At 36.1% G+C, this 26,589-nt stretch overlaps 1 protein-coding gene across 2 annotated transcripts in view; it reads left to right on the top strand.

Moving 5' to 3' along the window:
* Positions 1-24,729, top strand: part of LOC105034072 (casein kinase II subunit alpha) — a 29,447-nt gene extending 4,718 nt beyond the window's left edge. The window contains exons 3-10 of one of the 2 annotated variants that reach the window (XM_010909095.4): positions 2,365-2,559; positions 6,609-6,766; positions 22,747-22,837; positions 22,910-22,975; positions 23,830-23,912; positions 23,996-24,059; positions 24,159-24,227; positions 24,319-24,729. In XM_010909095.4, the coding sequence (XP_010907397.3) occupies positions 2,365-2,559; positions 6,609-6,766; positions 22,747-22,837; positions 22,910-22,975; positions 23,830-23,912; positions 23,996-24,059; positions 24,159-24,227; positions 24,319-24,369 (777 nt within the window). In that variant the 3' untranslated portion in view covers positions 24,370-24,729. The remainder of the gene's footprint in view (positions 1-2,364; positions 2,560-6,608; positions 6,767-22,746; positions 22,838-22,909; positions 22,976-23,829; positions 23,913-23,995; positions 24,060-24,158; positions 24,228-24,318) is intronic. The other variant, XM_029261502.2, reaches the window with a different exon arrangement.
* Positions 24,730-26,589: the final 1,860 nt, after the last annotated feature.

The raw sequence follows: 26,589 nt of genomic DNA, 5'->3' as shown, positions 1-26,589 counted from the left end.
GGGAGAAAAACTCTGCTGCAGCTGACAAAAATTGCAAATGTTGATGGGCAAGAGTAGCTTCAGACATCATTATATGTTTCATGAAAGCTGTGAAATCATATGTTTGGTTACTGGATATAAGAACCTTTTTTAGTTCTGTTCCTTTTATCATCACCTGGAAAGGCTCTAGGTGGTCCACAAGGAGATACCTCAGCACACAAAGTTTATCCATCCAATATGTTGTCTTTGGATTCTCCTATCTAGCCCCTACATGGACCATTTTTCTTGTAATTCTCCATGTCATTTGAAGGACTTAGTGCTTGATTGTTAGTGCAATCTGTATTTCTATTACCACTTGATGAGTTGATGTACTTCACCAGATCAGATTAAGTTCTCTCCCTTAATTAGCCCAAATATCTCTTGTTGATCTTTGGCTAGATAGAAATTTCCCAATGCTACTACATATTTGTTTATATAACACCAATATCACTCTCCTCCTGCATAATTCACTCTTTCCAATAAGAGGTGTCATCCTTTAACACCAATTTTTCATGTTGGTACCCTCCAGAAAATTCTGCCTGCAAGTTAACCCATATGCTCCTATCAAAATGGTGATGAAAGTAGAACCTATGTTCATGTAATGGCCTTAGCATCAGGAAGATCTCTTCAGGAAAATCAATATTTTTGCCTTTTATGTAAAATTTTCAATAAAAATGGTTTGACTTCATACATCATGTGCATGCATTTACATTCTAACCTATGCCCATGTAAAACCATTGTTTGATAGTCGAGATTCAGTGAATAATTTTTCTTTTTTCTCACATATTAAATATTCTGAATGAAAGATCTCTATTGGTATATGGAGTTGCTTTTGTTTATAATTCATTGATCATGTAGACCTACTTTTGATGATCTTAAAAGGACTTAATTATCGGCTTATCTTTGTACATTTCATTAAAGGACTTAATTATCTTTGTACATTTCAGCTTAAAAGGATTTCATTAATCAGCTTATCTTTGTACATTTCAAGCTTTTAAATGAAATTATTAAAAGGACTTATTTTTAACTTGACTTAATTTTGAATTTTGATCTATATGCATACTATCATAAGAAAACATATCATCTCAAGAGAATTCTACTTTTCTTTCTTCTGTGTATTTTTCCGTACTGTTTTGTTTCAAATGAGTTGATTTGATCAGTTTCTTGTTAAAGTGCATTTTGGTTTGTGGAAATTCAAGATCATCTAGCACCTGCTTAAAATGAATTCTGATAGGTAGGTCTACGTGAAATTCTTAAAAACAGTATCAGACAAGGTATGCTGAATTGGTACCGCCGGCCGTATCGGCTGGCCGATGGTACGGTTCGGTACGGTACCGAACCGACGAAGGCAAGCGGATCTGAACCGGAAGAAGAAAAAGAGAGAAAGAGAGAGAAATAGAGAGAGAAGGAGGAAGAAAGAAAAAGAGGGAGGGAAAGGAGCTGGCGGGGCCGTCGGACGGTCTCTCTGGCTGTGGCCGCCAGAGGGCGCAGTCAATGCGCGCGGCGCCGCGGGCGTGAAACAGGGGCGTCGCTTTTGTTTTGTGAGTTTTTTTTTTTAAAACAGTTTTAAGTGAAGCCAGCAAACTATTTGTGGCTTCACGATTTTTGTCTTTTTTTTAAAAAAATTTCTTAAGTCGGCAACTGGGTTGCTGACTTCATGAGTTTAAAACAAAAAAAAGAAAAATCGAAACAGACGACCGTCTGTTTCGAAAAAAGAAGGGAGCGGAGCCGTGGAGGGGCTGCGCTCCGCGGCTCCGCCTGCTCGACCGCCCTCAGGCCGTCGGTGTCGGCTCGCCGGCCATCGAGGGCCTCGCGACCGAGGCACCGTCCGTCTGGTAGGTCTCTCCCCCCCTCGAGCGCTCTCTCTCTTTCTCACTCTCTTGAAAGCCCTATCGGGCGATACGAGGCTTGAAAGCCCTCCGACGGCCGCAGCCGGTCACCGTTGGCCTCCGGCGGCTCCCACCTCCCTCCCTCTCCTCGTCTCTCTTTTTCTTTCTTACTTTTTTTTTCCTTCCGTACCATCGGTGTACTGAATTTACTAGTCGAATCATGTCGGTTCTCCGCCGGTCCGGTACGATACGGGGTGTACCGGCCAGTTCGGCACAGTATAGCAAATCTTGGTATCAGAGTTTCTAGACTATATGTCTTTTTTATCGTCTCTGTTTTCTCAATGACTTGCCATCAGTTATGTTTTGGAGTTCACCTGATGCTTTCTTTCTTCTATGATTGTTCATAACTTTTCTGTTGGGTTCTCTTGTAGGTTCAACATGTAATAATGTTGGATGTTAGCTGTATCATCCTCTGGTTAATTGTTTGCTTATCTTTTCAATTGTGATGACCATGCAGATTAAGAGAGAAATAAAGATATTGCAGAACCTATGTGGCGGCCCAAACATTGTAAAATTACTTGATATTGTCAGAGATCAGCAATCAAAGACACCCAGTCTAATCTTTGAATATGTCAATAATACAGACTTCAAAGTGCTCTATCCAACTCTAACAGATTATGATATCCGATACTACATTTATGAACTATTAAAGGCAAGTTTATTGTTCCATTCGTATATTGAGTTTTTGGTATGAAAGAAATATCAGAAAGCTTACATTGTATAGTTTTAATCTCTATAGGATCTTTCATGCTGCATTATTCTTCTTATCTATTTTTTTTTGGACAAACTGAACTACATAATGTTCAGGTTGTATAAACTATCAATTTCTTGTCTCAAATAATAAAATGATATAAAGGTTTTGATCTTTTTATCTAGATGTACTATGTACCTCTGTGACTTTGTATCCAAATGAGCAGAACTTATCTGTTTTCGTATTAAAAATGCTAATGTTAATGGAGAAGTGCCATAAAGCACAGATCATATGGATGACAGAGTGTTCAATTTATTCATATTATTGGTAAACCAGCATATTATCATAAATACTATGTAATTTGTGGCATGCATTAAGATACTAAGTATATGGTAATGCTTATCACTCATTCAAATGATAGGTTTTTGGGAGGGAGGCAGATGCAAGTTGGCATGAATATCTAGCATGTGGTATCAATGAAAAATATAAAAACATATGATATATGGCAGCAGATGCAACTGTCTGGGATCTGGCAGTACTAAGGTGGAAACATTTGGCTAGGGAAATTACACTGTTTTCTACAGCTGTGTATATGTACTGTAGAAACTTTGTGATGCCATTTACTAGGAACATTCAAAGAGTTCTTTAATGGTAGGAGAACCATGGTTGTTAGAGGTCCTAATCTGCACAGAAAATTTCACAAGTTGGGTCTCTAGTGTTTATAATGATGTTGATGCGCTGATCAGAAATTTTTAGAGCTTGGGCTGTTCTTGAATACAAGGACCAACGAACATAATCATGCACACTTTGTTAGGAAAAACTAATTTAAAGGGGTTTCTTTCATCATTGCCTGTGTTTTAGAGGCTAGAGAGCATCACTCAACTTTTTAGATCTGGAATTTTGTCTGTCTTTGTGGATTTAAATAGGAGTATTATTCATCACATTAGCTACGGAAATCTTCATTTCTATTTGGATTATCTAGTAAATGATGACCAGTCCAATTTTTTAGAGCATTTACACTTCATCGGGCTTCTGAAATCATACAACTTTCTTGTGAAACTGAAAATCCAATGAATGCTTCCTCAAGCAATTGTCATATTGGTGCCTAGGCTAATTTTAGTCCTTAATAGAGTTGCTTATTGGTGGGCTGGGCTCAGCCCCACATATAACAAAAATTAGCTAGGCTTCAGCCTGGGCTTGGCTTGGGCTTTAGGCTTACTTCCCAAGCTCGAGCTTGGTAACTTTGGATGTTGGGCTGGGTCTTGAGCTTTTCAAGATTGCGGCGGTCTTGAGAGATGGAGGGGACAATGCGGCGGTGGTGGGAGGGAGAGTGGACGACATGGCGGTGGTGAGAGGGGGAGTGGATGATGCGGTGGCAGTGAGGTGGTGGATGTGCCAAGGAAGATGAGGCCCTTCTCATCATTAGCGAGGTGCTTGGCATTGGCAAGCTAGAGTCAAGCATGTCCAATGAGGGCCACCAAGGTGGAAGGCATCGGGATGGGAGCATGGGTGATCTCTGTGCTCTGGTGGATGGGTCATTGCTTCAGGGAGAAGGGGAGTGGACAACATGGTGGCGGCGAGAGGGGGAGCAGATGACGCTGCTAGGAGGTGTGTGAGGCAAGGAGATTAGGGATTTAAGGGTTAGGTTAGGAATGTAATTTTGTAAAACTCTAAAGGTATTTAAGTTATATCATATACATACATATATATATATGTGTGTGTGTGTATAATATTTATTAATTTAACTAATTGGGTTTAGGCCGAGCTCAGGCTAGGTTGTTGCAAACCAGAGCCAGGCCTGTTTGATGGATGGGCTCAAATTTCTGGCCCAATCTGACCTGTTGGGCCAGAAAATCAAGCCTAGGCCTGTCCAAAATGCACCGAGCTTGGGTGGGCCAGCCACTTTTTGAGCAGGTCTACTCCCTATGTACTGCATTTGAAACTGATTGTAATCAGATGAGTAACTAAGGCTGCTTTGCAGATAAAACTATCATCCTTGTGGGTTGCATTGGTTTTGCATTGGAATGAAGTTATTAGAATTTCTAGGATTGGATTGGGGCCCCAACAAAATGTGAAGAGTTTGGAGGTTGGAGGACGATGTTCTACTTTAAGAACTGAGCATTCACTGGAGCACTGGATCTTCGTTTACACATAATTTCATATTTGGTTTGGCTGGATATGATTTCCTTGTATTATATGGAAATGATGTCTTATATCTTGACTGCATGATGTGATATAGAGAACAGAACATATTGTGAGCTTCTTAAGTCAGCAACAGTGGCTGTCAAGGTCTTCTTTGATTTCAATGCTCCCATGCTTTAGAAGACATAGCTAGAGTCATGCAAACTATGCCATGTGCTAGGTAAATTTATTATTTCATAATATGTCATGCAGTGAATTTGGTGGTGGAATTGAGCATGAAGACCTGTCATCTTCCCTAGATCTAATGGAACTCTCCTATCCTATTGTGCTCTATAGTTCTGATGTTTGTTCAGCTGGTTGTAAACTTGTAATTTTCATTATTAGATCTGTGAAGCCCAAAGTTTTGGCCAAAATTGAATGGAGACTAACCCTCACTGTTTTGTTTCGGTTAGTTTCGATAGTTTATGTCAATCTTGGCCAAAACTGACTGGTAACTTATCTGGTTGCGATGGCTTTGGGAGTTTGGCAAAAAAAAAAAAAAAAACTAAACAAAATTCGTGAGAGATGTTTCATTACTGTTTTATTTTATTATTGACTATCATATTGTAGTTATTTGTCTTTTTTTAAAGTGCCTAGGCTGTAAATTATCACTTTTTGGTTATTTTCCTTTTTTCCTTAAGTTAAAAATAGAGATAGATGATCAACATAACCCTTGATGGACCAATGCCTCTAGGAGATCCTTATTATGGTAGTCATGGAAACTAACATGAACAGCTTTGTGTATTTAGCAAGGTTTAAATCTCGTGGGATGGGACTATCTTGATTTTTCTATGGAATGGGATGCGCCGCCGTCCCGCCCTGTCATGATATTTGGGATAAAGGATGTCCCACGACATCCCGATTGGGACGCTAGGACGCCAGCGGGGCAGCTCTGTCCTAACACATGGGATGGTATCTCATCTCGATGTTCCGCTGGGATCTGAATCCTTGGTATTTAGTTAAATAGTCACCAATATATATATAATGCATTAGCCAGTCAAAACCTTCACAATTTCTAAATATAATGGATTTTCAAATACCTTTTGTGGGTGTGTGCATGTGGGTGCATGCGGGCAAACGGGCACGCAATCACACATACGTGATACAAAATACCAATATACTTTATGAATTTTACTTATTTGCAATATTAGCTTTATTGTAAAGCTATTGAAACTTTAAAAGTGAGAAGCCTACTATCACAAAATTCCCTAAATTTCATGGAATAACCTTTCTTCACTTGTTGTTAAAACATTTTTATTCTATTTTTCATCTTTTGAAAATTTTTCTTATTTCTATGACCAAAAGAAACTTGGAATAAAATAGCCAAAGCTAAAATTCTACAAGTGCAACTGAAACTGAAACCAAAACTTTTTCAAACATGGCAAAACCAGCTGTAGTGGGAGAGGAGGGTGCAAACTTTTCTTGTTGACTAAATTACCTTATTGAACTATATTTGTTGCTCTTTTTGTATCTTTTCTTTGTTGCCCTCCTTTTTCATTTCCTTCATTTTCCCCTTTTCGTGGTATGTATCTTTCTAATCATCTTTCTTGCACTCTTGTTCCTGCTAACTGATCATGTAAGACAGCAACTGCTTTTTGTAGCTGTTTCTTTTGGCTAGCTGCTTCTCTCTATGGAATGTCATCATTAGTTTAAATGATCGAGCTTTTTTTTTTTTTGATTTTCTGAATTTCTAAAACTCAAGAAAGAAAGATTAATTCGTTAAGTTTTTGGTATTTTTGGAGCATTTCTTGCAATCTATCAGTGGGTTGAGCATAAAATTAGATTCGTTATATTTGATTGTCTTTAACTTTTTCCAGGTATTTTTGTAGGCACTGGATTACTGTCACTCGCAAGGCATCATGCATCGAGATGTGAAACCTCACAATGTCATGATTGACCATGAGCAGCGCAAACTTCGTCTAATTGACTGGGGCCTTGCAGAGTTCTATCATCCAGGGAAAGAGTACAATGTCCGAGTTGCTTCAAGGTCTTTTTCCTTACAATGATATGATTGGCTTTATAATATACATCTTCCTGAAAAAATATTTCTTCTTTCCTTCTTTTTGGAAAAAAAACTTATACTAACTTTTGATTTTTTAGTATTACCACACTATGTCTACATAGAAGGCTTAGCCTACTAGTGATTCAGACCAAATAAAACAAAGAGTTGAGCAACCCATGTTTCTCAATTTTAGTAGATGAATGTCTTGTATGAGAATAGCACACTTAATGATCATTCCTGTTGAGGGTTGTATACTTGTGGATGGTTGAAGATTTCAGAAAAGCGCCATTGATTATATGGTTCATTATATATAATCAAGGCATTTTTCTTATTGCATAATCCTTACAAAATGAAATTATTTTGTTTGTAGATCATTTGTTAGTGAACATGCAGTAGTAATCAAGTTGGAGGTGGCGTACGTAGTCTACTGGACTATATTGTTCTAATGATAACAAATTTTGATCTGACTTTTATGAATAAAGGGCTATGGGTATGACACGTCATGAAAGATCAGATGTACTTGGTCCTGGTTAAGCATACACTGGGTGGGTTTCAGGCCTAATGCTTCTTTAGTGGATGATGCTACATTTTAATCCTTGATGCGTCGTTGATCTCAAGATTATATACTGTATAGAACAAAGGAATTTGTAGGAAAATTTGTTTTCTACATCGTGATAAAATTGGGCTAAGGTGATCTATGGATCAGCATACTTGTTTGGTGAGGTCCTGTATGGCTGAGTGCAATAAGAGTCTAAACAAGTGTCATCTATAGGCCAAACCCTTCGTTGATTGTCCATTGCTTGCATGCTCATTTCAAGTTGCTTAAATGAGAAAACGGGAAATCTGACTTATTTGTATGTGATAATGATTGTTTCCTATATATATCCTCTTTATGATACATACATACATATATCCACACACACACACACACATTTTACATGTTTTATGGCAAATGGTTTCCTGGAATAAAAACTTATTGTACTTTAAGATGTCACTAATTTAGGGGTCTTATTCATTAAGGCTGTGTTTGGTATGCAGAAGGGGGAGGATCCAGTGAAATGGGATTAGTCATCAATGTTTGCCGTACCGTACTGAATTAGATGGTACGGAGCATACCATACCATACCGGTTCAGTATTAGTATGCGGTTCTGGGGTGTGCTGTCAATTCGGTGTGCCGAATCAGCTCCATATTGACACAGTGATAGTGGCACCGGTATGAGGCTCGGTATTGAGACAGCATATCTTGTTGGTCGCAGTTCGATGGGATAAAATTATTCCATTATTTGACCTCAATGTTTTATTCTATTGGATAAGGGAAGTTATGTGGCCAATTACCTTTTTGTCCCTTCCTGTCTCGAAACATAGAAAGATGGAAGGAGGGTAATTTCATCTTTGTGATTAAAAAAAATAAAAAAAGCTACCACCAAACTAATTTTTGCCTCATTTCCTTCTCTGAAAAGACAAAAACGTGGGAAGACAATTTCATCCTTGTGATAAAAAATTAAAAAGCTTTACCATGTGCTTATCCCTTGATCAGTCAGACTGCACGCCCAAAAATCCCTTTCCTGTGTGGTAAATTCTACCCCTCCAACATTATCCAAATAAGTTGCATATATCCCTTCTAAATTATTCTGCAACCAAATTCGGCCATGTTTAACTTTAGTTGCCCAGCTGACTAGAACTTTAATGATGCACTTTCAGCACCTTGACCCTATGATGATTATGCAATGTTCATGCGCAGTAAAATCAACCAGCATGAATAGTTTATTGAATTATTGCTAATATTATTGATTTCTGCAGTTTTCAGCAATTAATAAATGTCAGGTGGAAAAAGACCAAACATGAATGGATCAATTACTTCGAAGTTCCAACAGTCAAGCAAGTAGTTGGTTAATTAAATGACTAGGGCTACTTTTTCTTCCTGAATGAATTAAGGCTCACCTTAGTTTGTGGTGCTAAATAAATGATAGTCTGGGAGTACAGTGATCATTGCAAAATAGGCCAGAATTAAAAGATGTCTATTCTGCAAAACAGTGTGTAAAATTGAACAATACTTTTTAACTGCCTTTTGCCCATTCATGCAACTTATTTACATAAAAAAAATACATTAATATCACTCTCCGCTCGTGTATTCTTGGTGCTTGCTCCTTAAAATTGAGGAACCCAAGATGTTGAAAATATCTAATTGATATAGCTTTGAAATACCATGCTTTCCAAGAAAACATATTATCTACTTTAACTGACAAGCTTTCTTTTGCCCATGAAAAATATCTCATCGACATATATATGTAGGCAGTGATTATGCCTCTGTCTTTCTTTTTAACTTTTTGTTTGATTGTTTTGTTGATTCTTGTGAACAATCATTTAGGCTACCTCTTATCTTGTATATCACCTCCTCATATTATTTCTTTAGCTTAATTCTTGAGATGGTCTTGCATTTTGTTTACTTTTACCTTTTAGGTTTTCTAAGTAAAATTATATACAGTAACACAATGTTAGGCCTAATTTATAGGTAGGATGGTTTAATAAGTTGATGGTTTAGAGGGTAGGAGCTGGATTAAAGAGAAGTACTAAAGGACTTTTGCGATATGCTTGGTTCATCAAGATGAGCGTTGGAATGGAATGGAAATTCCAACTTTGGCCTCATTCTGATGTTTAGCATGATAATAAAGGATGGAATCACAATCCTTTGGAACTCCACTTGAGGGAATGTCCATTCCAGTCATACATGAAGGAATGGCCATTCCTATGAAAGTAGGTGTAAAATGATATTTCCAGTAATGAACTAACAATTTTTATTCCATAAAATAGTAATATATTGTATATTTTCATATGAATCAATTATTGCTAACAATGAGGTATAATAAAATAAATAATTAAAAAATATATATAATTGAAAAAATTATTTTATTATAATATTGTGAGTAGCATGCATCATAATACTTTATCAACTTATCAGCTATGCCTTAAAGGTTTATTATGTCTTGTACTTGTAAATGGGCATTGATGCAATGCATGTTAAAGACAAAAATGTAAATATAAATGGTTAAATATTATTAAGAAGAAAAAATAAAATATCTTAGATAAATACTGAACATTTTTAAAATAAATAACTAATATGAAAATAAAAATAATAAAATAAAAAGATCCAATAAAATTAAATATGAATAAGATAGAATTTAAAATATAAAATATAATTAAAAAGATACTCGGTTAAGAATAAAATAAAAATTAATTAATGAAATATAAAAAATAAATAACATTAATGATGTCATGTTACAGAAAATAAAGATAGAAATTTAAATTATTAAATAACATTTAATAGAAAATATAGAATTATATAGATAGATGTTAACAATAATTTAAAAGAATTAAATAAAATAATAAATCAGAAATAATATATACCATAAATAATAAATATAAATTAGAAAATATGAACAAAAATAAAAATAGAAGTACAAAATATAAATAATCAAGATTAAAATAAAAATGTGATTGAAGATATAAATATAAATAAACTAACAAAATATTTAGCAAAAATGTAAAAAATAGAAAATGATGTTAATGATATATTCAAAAATATAAAATTAATTATATTCTAATCCTCAACTATTTAAATTAAATATTAGATTTCCATTGCGGTTTCTTTTCCATGTATTCCTTCATTTCACATCCTATAGGAATCCTGATTTTGATTCCTTCCATTCCAATTCTTTTTCATTTCTGAGAACCAAATGTAGCATTATACTCAGATTTGGATACATAAGAATTTGAAATAGAAAACTTTTTAGGCTTGATAGAGAAGTACCTCTACCTGTCATCTTGTGAGAACTTAGGCGTTTGCACCCCCTTCCTCACTGATAGCCTCATAGGCCTTGGGACCACAATCAGCCAAGTGCCCAAAATAAGCACTACGATTTTGTGAGCAACCTGTCACTTCATCACTTTGTAACTACCTGGCCTTTGATTGCTTTGACCATAACCTATATTTTGTAGTGCCTTACGCTCACCTTGACTGCCTTGTTTAGTCACTTTGCAGCCCCTCCTAGGCCCCTCTAGCTTCACCTCATACACCTTAGAGGGCTGCCTTGCTCCATTTCTCAACCCAACTCCCTCTTTTGCTTGCTACTTGCCTGGCCACTGCATTTACCTATGCTACTTCACAACTCCTAGGCCTAGATTTATTTTACTTGATAATAGACTAGATGGAATTGAAACCCTGAAGTTCTTATCAGGTTCATTGCCTTTGAATTTGGAGCCATTCGTATAACACCTGACTTAAACTCAATCTTCCGTTGTGTATTTGTGGTTATGAAATGATTAGCCTTGTACAATTGTAAAATTGAAGTAAAAAGCTAAAGGCCTGATATAATTTGATTTGTCAATTTGGGGACTGTTTCTATTTAGCGATTAAGTTTCCATGCTATGATTTGTTGCAACTGCTTGGGCCTGATTGTGTTGCATTTTCTATGATTATAATATGAGAAATCCCTTTGCCGTATGCAATGCTGTTTAGTTAGCCTCATTAACACACGGGCTGTTTTGTTGCAGGAAACTGATTGAAGTGGAAAGCAATTACTTTCTGAAAAATGATTTTTCAAAATGCGATTTTATTGAAAGCAAAGTTATACAGTTTGGTTTGTCTAGAAAGAGTGTTGAAAAAGCAAGCTTGTTATGTACATTATCTCTCCCACAGGATCTGAATTTATTGAATAAAATAACAATGTTTGTTCGTTCTTAATTATTTTAATATCTAATAGTAAGTAAATTATTTTTAACAAACAAATAATATAATGCAACAACTAAATAATAAAATGTATTATAATTAGCTATCAATTAAACCATATTGATATTATTAGTTGCTAGTAATATTAAATTATTAATAGTAATTATGATTGAATAAGATAATATTATTAAACTAATGTTTTCTAATATTTTAAATGTATAATTTTTAACTATTTAATAGTCTATATTGATAATAACAACTAACAACATAATTAATAATATACCAATGATTTTCTGAGTTGTATAATAATATCTTACAATCATTTATTTATTCAATATCTAAATAAATTACTAATATTGTTAGTTATGGTTAAATAAAATAATAGTATTAAACTAATATTGATTATGATATTAATGTAATATTACTTGTTATTAATAATAAATATTATGTTAATATTCTTGATGTTATTCATTTTTTGGATAATTAATAATATTTTCGATATAAATAATAATATTATGATAATTAAATACTAAGCCACATTATTATTAATTATATTATCATAAAAAAATATCATTTTAAATATTGAAATAGTTATTATTTATATTATTTATCATTTCTATTATTGTTGATAAATTATAATATTATTGATATTTTAATATTTATTATAAAACTTTATCATGATCGAGACCAAGGAAAGCAAGGGCAAAGTGAAAGCCCCCTTTGCTTGCAAGGTCTCCACTTTCAAGTGACTTCAGGACCTAAGTGCCCTAAAGTCACTTTACCTTCTTTCTAGTTATTTGGATGAAAATTATTGTAGGGGGGAGTGGTTTTCATCTTTCATTTTTGAGCCAAACACCTGAAAGTGGATCAAAGTCACACTTGGGGAAGTGACTTAGGTCCACTTTCTGCCATCCAAATAGGTCCTAAAGGCCAAACATTTTTGCATTGTTTAGTCACTATCTAGATGTGTTCAATAGTTGTTTAGTCTATGTAACTGTTTAAGCACCCATTTAAGTGTTTAAGTGGCCTTTAGTTTGTTTAATTGTTTAAAATACAGAGTTGTGATATAATTATTTTGTTGATATGGAATGCAATCATGCATGATGAATCTTGTATCAACTTTGGTAAATTATCCAATGTCTAGCACTCTTTTGGCACTTACCATGCCATGCACATTTGATGTCTTCTTTAAATTTAATTCTAGGAGCTCTTGTATGATCCGGAAGAATTTGAGCTTCTATTTTTGCATCTAGTTGCAAATGTGATTATTTTTAAGAACTAGGATGGGATGGATCCTGGCCAAAGATTAGGGTGAGTGTGAGATGGAATCCAGGTCTCTTGTACCCAAGCAAGAGACTTGACCAACTCAATCAGTTAGCACCATCATTTTCAAAAATAGTAGGAAGGGATGAATTTGAGATCTTTGATTCTGCTTTAATTCTTTTTGTAGTAGTAGTTTTAAATGCACCGAAATGATCCATTTTAATTGGTTTTACTAAGACTTAAAACTCTCACATAGTTTACCAACATTCCGTTCTCTTTATTCGTTTAGCTTGTTTTTAAATGATTTGGGTTCATTTATCTTGATGGATTGTGTCACGCCCCCGATCCGAGATTATGAGTCGAAGGTCATGGCAACCGCCACATACTCATAGAAAATTTTTTTATAAGTATGCAAGGCTTCTCATCATGACATCATACACATAAAGTTAAATAAATTTCAGTATTAATGATCAAACCTTAGTTCAAATAACAAATCAAAACTCAGTGTCCAAAAAGGAAGATAATTGTCTGACAAAGTTAACACTTAAAATGAAAATCTTGCATCAATTCTGAAAAAAAAATCTTAAATCAAATAAGCCAACTCCATCTCTAATCGCTCTCCCAACCGAATTCTGTATCACGTTAATTTTTTGGATCTGTAAAGAAAATGTAAACTCATCATGAGCTAAATAGCCCAGTAAGCAGTGTATACCTGTAACTGAATAAATCAGGCAATAATACTGTACACATCGGTTTACTGATAATAACATAAACAATATGTAAATTCATGAATTCATAATTTAATTCATCACATTATCAATCATGTATAAAATTTTAATTCATCGTAATTTCAAATTATGCTTATTATCTTGAATTCATCAAATTCTTAAATTTTTTTATCAACCATGAACTATGACCATATTTTTCCTGTGGCAGGATCATAATACCGCGTATCTTCTTGCGGTGAGCTGCGAATCATCTGGCAGCAAAGTCTTTCGGAATCGTTGGTCTCTCTGACGGTTTGTCGCTGGTCTCGCTGGCGACATAAACCCTCAGGACAAATCAATTGCCAACGTATATGCTCCCATTGGCGGGGTCCTTTACATAGCCAGGTTGTCAATTCATATCATCTTCCAATTCATATATTATTTCAAAAATAATATAAATAAGTGATATTCGAGTCAATCAATCATATCATTCTTTATGATCATACATCATCATAATAATTTTCAACAAATATCTTCAATCATAAATAATTTTTAATAATTATTTTCAATCATAATTAATTTCAACAAATATTTTCAATCACAAGCATGCCATAAATTTATCTAATTTAAATTTATAATTTATCAGATAAATTCAATAAAAGTAAAACACTACTTATCTTAAAAGAAAATTTAAATTAGGGATCCTAGAAATCTTGAAAATCCTTCTCCGAACCTGGTACGTCAAATATCATATTTTTGATCAAAATTTCATCAAATAAAAATAATAAAAAAATTTTAAAATCCAATATCCTGACACGAATCGACTAGATGACAGCATCCAGGATTTTTTTTTATTATTTTTATTTTATTATTATTATTATTATTTTTTAATTCATAAATCCTAAAAAAATCAAGAGAGAGCAGAGAGAGAAAGTCTCCCTCTCTTTCTCTTTCTCTCTCTCTTTTTTTTTCTTTTTTTTTTCCTTTTTCTTTTCTTTTCTTTTCTTTTTCTCTTTTTCTTCTTTTTCTTCTTTTCTTCTCGGGCTCTTTTCCTGGCCGAAACAGGGGATCGGAGTTCCCTCCCTTTGATCGGCCGTTCGGGCCACGGTCATCACGACGAAGGCCGGCGGCAAGGGGGCAACCCTCATGAGTTCAGAGAGGCCAAAACGGCGATCGGCAGGGATCGCCGGCATCGGAGAATCAAAAAGAAGAGACCAAACAGGAGTCCTTCTTCAACGAAATTCGGCGACACCCGTCGCCGGTAGTCGTGCACAGAGGCACGGGAAGAAGGAGAGGGAAGAGAGGAAGAGGAGGAAGGCTTACCTCAACCTTTGGTGGTCCCGTCGGTGAGAAATCGCGGTGAGCACGAATCAAGGGTCGCGGCTTCAATCGAAGGAATCAAGGAGAAAGAGAGGAGGAAGACGGTGGGGGGTTTCTTAGGAAGGGAGAGGTTTCTTTATAGAGAGCCCTAGGACCTCTAGTGGTCCTAAGACTCCTGATTCAAGTGGTTCATCGGAGAAGAAGACTCTTATCGGGAGTTTTCTTCCCGATCTCTGTTTTCTATTTTTTTATTTTTTTTGGCTTGGGCTTGGGTCATCACATTCTTCACCCCTAAAAGTAATTTCGTCCTCGAAATTTTTCATACCTGTGGTCTCGAAGAGTTTGGGATATTTTTGCTTCATTTCTTCCTTTAGTTTCCAAGTAGCTTCTCTTTCCGAATGTCAACTCCACTGTACCTTGACATAAGGAATGTTGCGACGTCTCAGCACTTGTTCTTTACGGTCCACGATCCGTACTGGATATTCTTCATATGATAGATCTTTTTTAGCTTGCAAGGTTCAAGCTCCACGATGTGACTTGGATCGGGTAAATATTTCTTCAACATAGAAACATGAAAAACATTATGTACTCGGCAAGTGAAGGTGGTAAGGCAAGTCTATACGCACCTCATCAATTTTTTCTAAAATCTCAAACAGACCCACATATCTAGGATTCAATTTGCCACGAATGCCAAATCTTAAGATTCCTTTTGAAGGAGACACTTTGAGAAATACTTGGTCACCAATTTGAAATTCTAATTTCCGTCTCTGTTATCTGCATAATTTTTCTGTCTGCTTTGTGCTGCCTGAAGTCGTTCTTTAATTAATTGAATCTTCTCGACTGCTTGTTGAATAAGTTCGGGGCCCAATATTCTCCGCTCACCAACATCATCCCAGTGAATCGGTGATCGACATCTTCTACCATATAATGCTTCATAGGGTGCCATACCAATGCTAGCTGATAACTGTTATTATAAGCGAACTCAATCAAAGGTAGATGCTCGTCTCAAGAATTTTTCATATCTAAAATACAAGTTCTCAACATATCTTCAAGATCTGAATAGTTCTCTCTGACTGGCCATTAGTCTGTGGATGAAAGGTGTACTAAAGTTAATTTTGTTCCTAATGCCTTGTGTAAGCTCTTTTAAAACTGTGATACAAATCTGGTGTCTCGATCTGATACAATGATCACTGGAATTCCATGTAGTCTTACAATTTCTTTCATATATAATTTTGCTAGTCTTTCCAAAGTGAATCCAACTCTAATTGGTAGAAAGTGTGCAGATTTTGTCAATCGATCCACAATCACCCAGGCTGCATCATTTTTACTTGGAGTTTTAGGTAGTCCAGTTACAAAATCCATAGTGATATGTTCCCACTTCCATACTGGAATATCGAGAGGTTGAAGTAATCCTGCAGGTCTCTGATGTTTAGCTTTAACTTGTTGACACACCAAACATTGAGCCACAAATTGAGCGATCTCTCTTTTCATATTATTCCACCAGTACATTTTTTCAAGTCCCTATACATCTTAGTACCTTCCGGATGAACTGTATAACCGGTCTGATGTGCTTTCTGAAGTATTTTCTGTTTGAGTACCGAATCATTGGGTATGCAAATTCTATTTTCGAATCTCAACGAACCATCATCATGTATCTTGAATTCAGATTGAACACCAGCTTCCACTGAATCTCTTATTTTGTTAATTGTGGATCACCATTCTGGACAACTATAATCCTTTCAATGAGTGTTGGCTGAACCCTCATATTGGTTAATCGTACTGTTGAGTCATATACTCGAATGTCTAATTCTAGTTTTCTTATATCCTTCAATAATTGACTTTGATGTGTAATTAAAATAACCAAATTTTTATAGATTTTTTACTAAGGGCATCAGCGACAACATTAGCTTTTCTGGGATGATAATGAATTGTTAAATCATAATCTTTCAACAGTTCTAACCATCTTCTCTGTCTCATGTTTAATTCCTTCCGTGTAAAAATATACTTCAAACTCTTATGATCAGTAAACACTTCACACTGCGCACCGTATAAATGATGTCTCCAAATTTTCAGGGCAAAAATCACTGCAGCTAACTCCAAATCATTTGTCGGATAATTCTGTTCATATGGTTTAATTGTCTTGAGGCGTAAGCCACTACCTTACCATGTTGCATCAATACACAGTCAAGTCCCTTTTTAGATGCATCACTATATATTGTGAATCCATCTTCTGTTGGTATAGTAAGAATAGGGGCTGAAACTAATCGTTGTTTTAACTCTTGAAAATCTGTTCACAATTCTTGGTCCACTTGAATTTAACCTCTTTCTGAGTAAGACGAGTCAAAGGTGTAGCTATGCGGGAGAATCCTTTTAAAATCGTCTGTAATAACTTGTCATTCCAGAAAGCTCCGAATCTCAGAAATATTTATAGGTCTGTTCCACTGCATCACAGCTTCCACTTTTGTTGGATCCACAGAAATTCCATCTTTAGATACGATGTGTCTTAAAAAGACTATTTTGTCCAACCAAAATTTACATTTTTTTAATTTGGCATAAAGCTTTTCTTTTCTCAATATTTGCAGTACACACCGTAAATATTCTTCATGCTCCGATTTGCTTGAATATATCAAGATATCATCAATAAATACGACAACAAACTTATCAAGATAGGATTTGAATATTCTGTTCATTAAATCCATGAAGGCCGCTGGAGCATTGGCTAACCCAAATGGCATCACTAGAATTCATAATATCATGACGAGTTCTAAATGCAGTCTTTGGTATGTCCTCTGTCTTAATTTTTAACTGATGATATCCTGAACGAAGATCAATTTTCGAAAAAACTTGTGCACCTGCAGCTGATCAAACAAATCATCGATTCAGGTAAGGGATATTTATTTTTGATAGTATTTTTATTCAACTCTCTATAGTCGATACAAAGCCTCATGCTACCATCTTTCTTTTTCACAAACAAAACTGGAGCTCTCCAAGGAGATACACTAGGTCTTATAAAGCCTTTATCCAACAAATCCTGTAATTGATCTTTTAACTCCTTCAATTCTATGGGAGCCATTCGGTAAGGAGCTTTAGAAATCAGACCGATATTGGGTGCCAACTCAATGGTAAATTCAATTTCTCTATCCGGTGGTAGTCGGATAAATCATCAATGAATACATCTGAAAATTCATTTACGATAGAAATATCCTGTAATCTCAATTCATCATGTTCTGTATTCTTTATTGATACTAGATAACCTCTACATCCCTTTCTTAGCATCTGTCTAGCTTGTACAAATGAAATAATACGTGAGGGGTGGTTCCTGTATTCCATCAAAACTGAAAGTTAATTCTTCCGATATTTGAAAGTTCACCCTCTTTTCATGACAATCCACAGAGGCATGATAAGTAGCAAGCAATCCATTCCTAGAATGACATCAAAATCATGCATATCTAGAACCACAAAATCTGTCGGTAATTCTCTTTCTCCTATTCTGATACTACATGACTTGCACATACTTTCGGTACTCACAATACCACCTACTGGTATCTTAACATATAATTTAGTTTTCATAGGTTCACATACTATATCATGTTGTCTAATAAAAGTAGTGTATATAAAGGAGTGTGTAGCACCAAAATCAAACAAAACTGAAGCATAAATACCAGATACAGGAATGATACCTTCACCACAGCATTAGAGGCCTGAGCATCCTGTTGTGTGAGTTCATAGATCTTTCCTTGAGTTTTCGGCCTTTGACCTCCATCTTTTGTTTGTGTGGATCTATTTCATTCCTCTGGGGGCAATCTGCAATTTTGTGTCCCTTCTGTCCACAGCTAAAACAAGAACCAGTATTTCATGGGCAATTTGAAGACTCATGCTCTCTTCGACCACATCTCGAACATCTAGCCGTCTCATTCTCACGATTCTTATCATTTGCTGGCTTCTTCGCTGGACCCTTATTGTTCTGATTTCGTCCTTGAGTTTTACCAAACCTATTTCTCTTCTTCTGATTCCGTTCTCTCTCCGCATGTGCTTCATTAACTTTCTCTCAATTATTAGAGCTTTATTCACAATGAGGCATAAGTAGTTAACTCATAGGGTACAATTTGTTTTCTAATTTCCGTCTTCAGTCCCATTTCAAATTTATATACTCTGTCTTGTTCAATCTCAACTAATCTTGGAACAAACTTGGCTAACTCCGTGAATTTAGCTTCATATTCTGCAACGGATCTATTCTCCTGTTTCAGATGAATGAACTCTTGTTCTTTTTGTATCTGACACTTCGAGGAAAGTACTTGTCAAAGAATTTACCTCGAAATCTTCCCAAGTGAGTGGTATCCCATCGTATTCATATTTTTATTCAAGTATACACCACCAGTTGTATGCCTCACCTTGTAACAGATATGCTGTGTAGCGATCTTCTCATCATCTGGTATTCTTGCACGGCGAATGCCTTCTCCATCTCCATAATCCAGTTGTCAGCTTCCAATGGCTCAATGGTCCCTTTGAAGGCTGGAGAAGCTAGTTTTTTAAACTCGACGATGTTGTTTCGCTGCATCGGATGTTCTCCATGGCCAGATGTCGATGGAGGATGCTGACGCGGCTGTGCATGTTGTTGAAGTAACTGTTGCTGTGTTTGAACTACTCTGATCAGAGTTTGCATTAATTGAGTCATATTCAGCTCTTCCTGCACTGTCGGAGTATTTCCAGTAGAGTCAATGATTTCCTCCTGCTGAGATGTGCAGCTATTCAAATGGGACGTTTATCACCAAGTGGATTTGATGTCCCTCCTACCGCTCCTTGAGTATTCTTCATTCGTCGTGGAGGCATATTGACCTATGACAGATTTGAGATGATAACTTATCCTTAATAAAATTATAAACTTAAGACAGGTCAGATCATAATCATCATAACTAACCTTTCAAATTTCCTAATATCTACCCATCATTCTATTCTACATGTCTTTATCTATCTACTTATGCTATGATACCATATTAATTGTTATGCCCCGACCCGAGATTGTGAGTCGAAGGTAATGGCAACCGCCGCATACTCATAGAAAATTTTTCTTATAAGCATGCAAGGCTTCTCATCATGACATCATATACATAAAGTTAAATAAATTTCAGTATTAATGATCAAATCTTAGTTCAAATAACAAATCAAAACTCAGTGTCAAAAAGGAAGATAATTGTCTGACAAAGTTAACACTTAAAATGAAAATCTTGCATCAATTCTGAAAAAAATCTAAATCAAATAAGCCAACTCCATCTCTAATCGCTCTCCAACCGAATTCCGTATCACGCTAATTTTCTGGATCTGTAAAGAAAATGTAAACTCATCATGAGCTAAATAGCCCAGTAAGCAGTGTATACCTTTAACTGAATAAATCAGGCAATAATACTGTACATATCGGTTTACTGATAATAACATAAACAATATGTAAATTCATGAATTCATAATTTAATTTATCACACTATCAATCATGTATAAAATTTCAATTCATCATAATTTCAAATTTGCTTATTATCTTGAATTCATCAAATTCTTAAATTTCTCTTATCAACCATGAACTATGACCATATTTTTTTCGTGGCAGGGTCATAATACCGCGTATCTTCTTGCGGTGAGCTGCGAATCATCTGGCAGCAAAGTCCTTCGGAATCGTTGGTCTCTCTGGCGGTTTGTCGCTGGTCTCTCTGGCGACATGTCGCTAGTCTCGCTGGCGACATAAACCCTCAGAACAAATCAATTGCCAACGTATATGCCCCCATTGGCGGGGTCCTTTACATAGCCAGGTTGTCAATTCATATCATCTTCCAATTCATATATTATTTAAAAAATAATATAAATAAGTGATATTCGAGTCAATCAATCATATCATTCTTTATGATCATACATCATCATAATAATTTTCAACAAATATCTTCAATCATAAATAATTTTTAACAATTATTTTCAATCACAATTAATTTCAACAAATATTTTCAATCACAAGCATGCCATGAATTTATCTAATTTAAATTTATAATTTATCAGATAAATTCAATAAAAGTAAAACACTACTTACCTTAAAAGAAAATCTAAATTAGGGATCCTAGAAATCTTGAAAATCCTTCTCCGAACCTGGTACGTCAAATATCATATTTTTGATCAAAATTTCATCAAATAAAAATAATAAAAAAATTTTTAAAATCCAATGTCCTGACACGAATCGACTAGATGACAGCATCCAGGATTTTTATTTTATTTTATTATTATTTTTTTTAATTCATAAATCCTAAAAAAATCAAGAGAGAGAGCAGAGAGAGAAAGTCTCCCTCTCTTTCTCTCTCTTTCTCTCTTTCTTTTTTTTTTTTCTTTTCTTTTCTTTTTTTTTCTTTTTCCTTCTTTTTCCTTCCTTTTTCTTTTCTTTTCTTTTTCTCTTTTTTTCTTTTTCTTTTTTTCTTCTCGGGCTCTTTTCCTGGCGAAACAGGGGACCGGAGTCCCCTCCCTTTGATCGGCCGTTCGGGCCGCGGCCGTCACGGCGAAGGCCGGCGGCAAGGGGGGCAACCCTCATGAGTTCAGAGAGGCCAAAACCGGCGGTTGGCAGGGATCGCCGGTGCCGGAGAATCAAAAAGAAGAAGAGACCAAACAGGGGTCCCTTCTTCGACGAAATCCGCCGACACCCGTCGCCGGCAGTCGTGCACAGAGGCACGGAAAGAAGGAGAGGGAAGAGAGGAAGAGGAGGAAGGCTTACCTTAACCTTCGGTGGTCCCGCCAGCGAGAAATCGTGGCGAGCACGAATCAAGGGTCGCGGCTTCAGTAGGAGGAATCAAGGAGAAAGAGGGGAGGAAGACCGGTGGGGGGTTTCTTAGGAAGGGAGAGGTCTCTTTGTAGAGAGCTCTAGGACCTCTAGTGGTCCTAGGACTCCTGATTCAAGTGGTTCATCGGAGAAGAAGACTCCTATCGGGAGTCTTCTTCCGATCCTCTGTTTTCTGTTTTTTTTTTTTTTTGGCTTGGGCTTGGGTCATCACAGATTGCTTTTCCATGTCATTGCAACCATTGGAGTGACTCCAGGCTTTCTAAAGGTGACGTGCATTAATGTGTTTCCAATTGTCATGGTTTTGTGAGGCCTTGGGTTGTGAAGTTCTAGTTATCCATGTAATTTCAATTTCTTTAATTGTCTTTGATTTGAAGACATAACAATGAAAGAACCTGCACTTATGGTTCAACTATAGTTTTGGATTCTTCCACCATCTTTGGAAAGGGGACGATCTCTCTTCCTGTTGCAGTTACATTTGTTGATCAGTCAAAGATTTGTGTGGGAAGGTAGATTAGCTCAATAAAAGAATATTGTCCGTGAGAGATGAAGGGTCTTTATAGTGACGTTAGCATTTTTTATATGTGGTTCCCAAGCTCAGATGAAAATGGTTGAGGGTTGATGTTAAGCTGACAACCAGTCATAACAAGCAAGCAATCCAATCTGATAATCCTGAATGCTAGAAGATCCCTTGTTTTTTAAAATAACATTGAACGTAGCCTAAATAGGTGTCTACAAAAAGGAGGTTCTTAAAGCTGATGACAAATATTTTTGGACAAGATTGGATGATTCCGGTTATGGTTTTGGTTGCTTTTGCATTTTTATTTGCAGTAATATGACAGCCTGAGCTGCTTCCATAAATTCAAGCAAGTATACAGCAGGATCTTCAAGACCTGTCCATGGTCAATTGACGATGGGTGAACTCTTTTTTGATATATGCAATAGATTATTCATTAATTGATTTCTTTGGTTAAATTTTGCTGGCGCAGACCATCCAGAGATAAATCAAAATGCACATGCTATGGAGTATTAGACTACTGTTGTATTTTACATATCTCCTTTTCTTTATCTGCAAGTCTGTAAGGTGCAGGAGTTTTTTGTTCTCTGTTCACTGTCATTAAGAGCTGTTGGAAATTCCATTTCCAGATACTTCAAGGGGCCCGAGCTCCTAGTTGATCTGCAAGATTATGATTATTCTTTGGATATATGGAGCCTTGGTTGTATGTTTGCTGGGATGGTAAGTGGTCTGGGTAGTCATCTTAAGAAATATTGCCATTTCCCACGATTAACTTACTCTCCTGCTCAACAGATATTCCGCAAGGAGCCATTCTTTTATGGGCACGATAATTATGATCAACTGGTAAAAATAGCTAAGGTACATATATATTCTTTTCTCCAAAGTGTAAATCAAGTACATATGCTTTCCCATTTTTACCCTTCTTTTTCCTAGTGGTTGTTATATCAATTGCACTTGCAAAGAGGACAATTGAATAACAATATTGAAGTATAAACTCTATGATTGAAAATTTACCTGAATTGTCTTGCACTGCTTCATAGTATGAAACATCCCTCCTTTTTCAAGTACAACAAACATGATTAATTGATGTATTTTTATGTGAGCTCACTGGGGGACTAGAAACTGTCATTATACTGTAAAATTTTTGTTCGATTACTAAAATCAAGTGATCTGAAAACTTTTATAGTGATAAGCCCTGTAATGAGACATTACCTAACTAAATTATAGTTTTTGTTCTCTTGTTTTCTCTAAGAATTTGAGGGTGTGTCTTGGCGCAATGGTAAGATTGTTCCATTGTGACCTGGAGATCATGGCTTCAAAACATGGAAAACCACCTTTCCGCATGTAGGAGTAAGGCTGTGTACATCCGAGCTCCTCCAGCCTTCACAGTGATGGAAGCCTCCTAAAATGGGGCGCCCTTTCACCAAGAATTTGGTCATTTATTTTCTTTAAGAGCATATGGCTAATATATGGTTTGTTTTGTAAAGATCTATCATGTCATCTGGAATAGTGCTGACATGCAATGTTAGTAGGTTCCTCTATATCAGCAATTGGTATTAGGTCTTCTGCAGGCAGCCATTCCTCTGCTGAATTCCCTATTATGACTGTATTCTAAAACTTGGCGAATTATTCAATCATTAAATTTCATTAATCAGTACATGCTATTGTTCTCTTTCATAAAAATCTGATCAAGGTCTTGCTTTTTGCTTTAGGTGCTTGGAACAGATGAGTTGAATGCATATCTCAACAAATATCGTATAGAGCTCGATCCACACCTTGAGGCACTTGTTGGGAGGTTGTGAAATGCTCATTATGATCAATTCCATTATGTTTTTCAAATTGTTCACTCTAAAGTTCAGGATGTCGAAATTGTCACAGGCATAGCAGGAAACCGTGGTCAAAGTTCATTAATGTTGATAATCAGCATCTGGCAGTTCCCGAGGTAACAATATTATTTGCAAACTACTTGAAGTTCTGCCATTATTAAGCTTGATCCTAAAATAACTTTCTTTTTTTTCTCCTTTTTCCATTTTTTTTAAAGGCTGTCGACTTTGTGGACAAGCTGCTTCGGTATGATCACCAAGAGAGGCCAACTGCAAAAGAAGCTATGGTAATTTCAACTGTTAATTTATATCATCTGCTTGCATCTTCATTTCTTTTCATGAAACCTATCTCTTAATTCATCGCCGCTTGTCCTCCAGGCTCATCCATACTTTAATCCTGTGAGGAATGCAGAGAGTAGCAGGACTTAAGACTCAATAGCTTGAATTATGCGCGTCCTTGATGAGATGAATCCATGTACTCGTTTTTTGTGTTATAAATCCATTCTGTCCTATTTGTTGTTGACGTCTCTATTATCCATGGGTCCTGGTGTTGCAGTTGTTAGTCATAAATTTGTATTTTAAATTTTAGAAAGTCCATTCTCACTTTAGAATGCCCATTCTCAGTAATTGGTCATCGTTTGTTTTATTTGATCCGTCATTTTCTCCAACTATTGGTTTAGATGTCTTATCATCATGTCATCCGATAAAATTAACTCATAAATTCAACGTGCCCTTCAAATGTTTTATAAAGTTTCTATCTGCCAGCTGAAGGAGGGTTCTGAACTTGAATGTTTATTATGTTAGACATGGCTTTTTGTATGGAAGTTCTTCAAGTGGTCCATCCTGGATAGAATTTATCTTTTGATTTAAGCTGTCATCTTCACCAACTGTTAGTTTAAGTGTTACATCGTCATGTCTTTTTCTGGTCAAAATATAATGGAATGATGGAATAACCCTGGAATCTGGACCTGATATCATCCTCCGGTCTAATTGCGTTGCCTTATCTATCATAGCCATGTAGCTAATATGAAACTAAGTCTTACCCTGACTGAAGTTCCTCTCAAGTAAACCTCATATATCACATCAAATTATTGGAGGGCAAGTCTAATGGGATCTATGACCTGGCTGCTCTCTAATATTGATGTGACTTTCCATTCTGTGCTCCTTACTGTAGTATTTTCCTCCTTCAGACGGAGGGCATCGTCTTCAGAACTATGGATGCTGGCTTCTCCTGTTGCAACCATTAAGTTTTCAATTGGATCGAAACATTGGGCGCTTCATAGAAGTGACCATTGTTTCATCAGATGGCATCCTGAGTCGGTTGACACAAAACATGTTCGAAGAACAATACCATGCTGAACAAAACTGAAAACTCGTTGAAATCTACTCTTTTGAAAGAATGCTTGTGACCAGGATGCAATTTATCGTGCAAAGCACCACTTAAAACTGGGGGCCGCTGGGTTCACTGCATGGCATTTCGTGCACGATACTTACAGTAGTTTACGTACCATCACACAGTTCAATACGGAGGGACTGTTGGCAATCTTGCCAAGATAGGAGGTCTGCATGCTTGTTTCTACGAGGATTTTAAGTAGCAGCACATTTCGTATGTATCTAGGGAGCATGGTAGTCAGTACTCTTTGAATTGTTCCCAAATTTTGAGATCATTCTTAGTGTCTCCTCTGGGCAAATGATTTGCCAAGTTATTATCTGTAAAATGAATCAAACAAAAACTACATATGGCCTTCTGTCCTTGTTATCGATTTTGTGTTCTTGGTTTTTACTAACTAGTGAAATACCACATGTGGATTGATGTTGAGGTAGCATTCACTCAAAACTTTTTGTTTCCTTGTTTTTATATTTTTTGAAAGTAATAAATCTTTACTACCAATAAATTTAAAAATTTTATGACTAATTTAAGAACCAAAAGGTTTTAATCATTCAAATTCATGAATTATACTGAATTTCAGGATTTTATTCATAACTAATTCAGCAAATATTCATATCTTACAAATTAAGGTTGTCGTAACTTGTTACCACTCTATCATTTGTGTTCTTACTTCTCCAAAACTTATTTTAAATAAATCAACATATAGATATATAAAAATATTATTTTAACTTTCATTATTTTATTCCAAATTCCTGGTTGCAAAACTTTTTTTTTTTTTTTTTCAAATCCCATATCTTTCCCTCTCCCTGAATCCTCTACTCGGGACTGTGGTAGAAGGTAAATGGAAGAGGGGAAAAAAGAAAACTTTTGGTACAGAAAAGAAATGATATCTATGACGAAAAGGAAAGATAGGGCTGGAAGCATACAGTGGTAATCCGATCTTTCCGATGGACTGGAGACTCCCAACAGTATTCTCTAGTCTAGTCTGACGTAGACGGAAGAACCCAGGAAAGAGGCCCCAAGTGTCCGGTGGGCCGTGGGCCTCACCACCGGTCACTGTACCCAAGAGGCAAGGAATGAGACGTCTATGATTGCGCGATGCCCACTCCGGGCCCAGCGGTCTCCAACTCCAAGCCAGACAATTCGGCATCCCCCTCCTCAATCCCAACGTAACATCTGACATCCAATTGGTCCCCCTGCCAAAAGATATATTCAAATTTACCTCACGGCAACAAATCATGCATGCTCCCATGACATCA

This window comes from Elaeis guineensis, chromosome 2 (assembly GCF_000442705.2).
Source record: "Elaeis guineensis isolate ETL-2024a chromosome 2, EG11, whole genome shotgun sequence".
NCBI classification, from domain to species: domain Eukaryota; kingdom Viridiplantae; phylum Streptophyta; class Magnoliopsida; order Arecales; family Arecaceae; genus Elaeis; species Elaeis guineensis.
The sequence above is the reverse complement of the archived record's forward strand: the minus strand, read 5'-3'. Positions and strand labels throughout refer to the sequence as shown.